Genomic DNA, 2,500 nt, shown 5'->3' on the forward strand with positions numbered 1-2,500 from the left:
CACTTGCTCGTGTAAAATACACCTACAATTGCAATGCAGGCCTGTGAGTGGGTTGGGCTAAATCGTCTTTCTCTTACATTCATTAATTCTCTTTTGAACAGTATTACCATTTTTCCCTTTTAGTGTTGTCGGTTGACCACATTGTCCCGAGGGTTGTGGACTGACCTTGCCTGGATGGGGGCGTCTCTCACTTTCTAAATTAATTGTAAACTGCATAGTAATCAGTCTGGCCAAAGTCCCCCACAAAGCGTTGCAAATTAGTCCTGCAAAGTCCTTAGGGAAAGATTAATAACTTCACTTCACTTCACTTCACTTCACTTCAGTGTATGCACGTAGGTGTGAACGCTGACTTCATTATGACTCTTCTTCCTCAGAAAGAACAACTTGTGCCAAGATATCTCACGGAAGGCATTGACCAAGAAGGCTTTGAAGAGAGATTCATCGATAACTTTATTGGTGAGAAGACAGTTATATTACATGTTGAGTCTTAAAAGGGATTATCACAATTGTATGCTCTAGGGCATGCAATTGTGATACTTAAGCAGTAGTAAAGAATGGAAGAGGATTTTAAACCTGCAGGCACATGGTCAAAACTGCAGACTTGGGCATTTCAAGACTTAGTTAACATATGAATGCTTCTCTTGGCAATTCAAATGTGTGACTTTCATGTATACATAGTCTGTACTTCATACAGTTACGTTTAACAAGTAAAACACATGAAGTACATTTGTACTGTGTTGCACAGGCTCATATAAACTCGGGTGTGTTTGGAAGAATTTGAGAGAAGATCATACAAACACGAGACTACAGGTTTGTACCTGCCCAAGAAATTTCCTAAGCTCACTGAGGTTTGTATAGGTGTCTGACATTTCCAGACTGCAGACTGCCTACAAATAGCACATCATTTAAGTCTAAGTACCCATTTCAAATAGTGCTGATAAACATTATTCAAGTCTAAGAACCCGTTTTAAAATGGTTAGCTTTCAATAATTGTGATTTAGAGTCAGTCTGCAGTCTTCAGTCTGCAAATGTCAGACATCGGGTTTGTATGAGCCTGTGCAAACACAGTAGTTATTAGTTAAGTTTTATTCCTTTTGTAAAATCATAATTTACTTCAGGCAAGCAAACACAAGACAAATGCAGATGATAAAGGCAAATTTATTGGCAATAACATGAATATGTATTTTCTCTTTCCCATTTGTAAGCCAGTGTGTCGTTGAAAAATAACACCAAAACTGTTTTTTCACAGGCTAAAACATGTATAATTATTAATATTAACCCATTCACCCTTAAACAGGCCATACTTAGTAACATCAGACGATTTTACTCGTCAATGGGGAACCCCTACACCTGTAGGAGTCAATGGGTTAAACAGCTATTAACCAATTGCATCATGTACTATTTGAATTATTCTATGGTGCATTTTAAATAAGCCTAAATTACACGGCCGCATTTTGTTAAAACCAAATAAACGCAGTGATAATTTCTTCACCTATTTGTGAGTTTTAGGGCTCTCACAGGGGAGGTGCACACCAGGCATTAATTACCATATCCTTTTTCTTGATTTTCTGCAGCTCTTCACTTTATTGGAATCCCTCTCTTCCCCATTTTTGTGCTTTACTGACAGCCAGTAAAGCTCTGTCATGACTGTTTTTTTTTTTCCTTTATCAAGCCTGTTCTACTATGTTATGTTGTTGGCCACGCTACGTAGTTGTGGGTAACAAATATAAATTTGTAAATTTGTCTCAAAAATTTTTATGTTCTGTTCTGTTCTGTTCTGTTCTGAAAGTAAGTAGAAGTACATGTAAGTAAGTATTTAAGTCTTTCCTACTCAAGTAAGACTGGACAAACCATGACGCCAGGATTTTTCGAGTCGCTTTATATTATTGAAGTAGTATTTTTCAATAGATATATGTCTTTCTAAGTGACAAATTTCTAACGTTTCATCAAATATGACATCACGGTAAATTCAGACTTGGGATTCCCACAGTAGGAATTTCAAGTTGTGCAAATTAGCTTTATTAAATTACTAGGAATTTCTGGGAATTTCTTGGAATATCTTGGAATAAATGAGAAAAACTTGGAATTAGACTGAAATTTTGGGCAATAGCTGGAATGTTCTTCAACGAGGTCAGAAAAATCAAGAAGAATAGCTTGAAATAACTGAGAAATAGAAGTGTATGCAAATGTGGACACATTTCAGATAAACCAGACAGAACTATAAAGAAAATGGCTGCTTATAAGCATTTTTGTCTGCTGTAAAGGACCTTTCCCTGCTGTCCCATCAAATTCCCGAGAGTTCCAACTCACTGAGTTCTTTTAATGGCATAACTTGGAATTCCTAGGAATTCCAAACCCGTTGAGAGACCATATTCGTCAATTTCTAGAAATTACTGAGAACTCCAAGCTTCTCAGGCTTGGCGTATTTGCATATGTGGGAAAAGTTGGGAATTTCACAAGGGAATTCTGGGATTAATTGCTTAGAACTGTACTGGTTAGT

The 2,500-nt window shown here is 37.0% G+C and overlaps 1 protein-coding gene across 1 annotated transcript in view; it reads left to right on the forward strand.

Annotated features, from left to right (window-relative positions):
* The window catches only part of LOC138037109 (N-lysine methyltransferase KMT5A-like), a gene marked incomplete at its 5' end in the record, with an annotated part of 22,757 nt that overhangs the window by 269 nt on the left and 19,988 nt on the right, over positions 1 to 2,500 (forward strand). The window contains one exon of the mRNA XM_068883106.1: positions 375 to 456. Coding sequence (XP_068739207.1) covers positions 375 to 456 — 82 coding nt within the window. The remainder of the gene's footprint in view (positions 1 to 374; positions 457 to 2,500) is intronic.

The sequence above is a fragment of the Montipora capricornis genome, chromosome 2 (assembly GCF_036669925.1).
Source record: "Montipora capricornis isolate CH-2021 chromosome 2, ASM3666992v2, whole genome shotgun sequence".
Lineage (NCBI taxonomy): Eukaryota > Metazoa > Cnidaria > Anthozoa > Scleractinia > Acroporidae > Montipora > Montipora capricornis.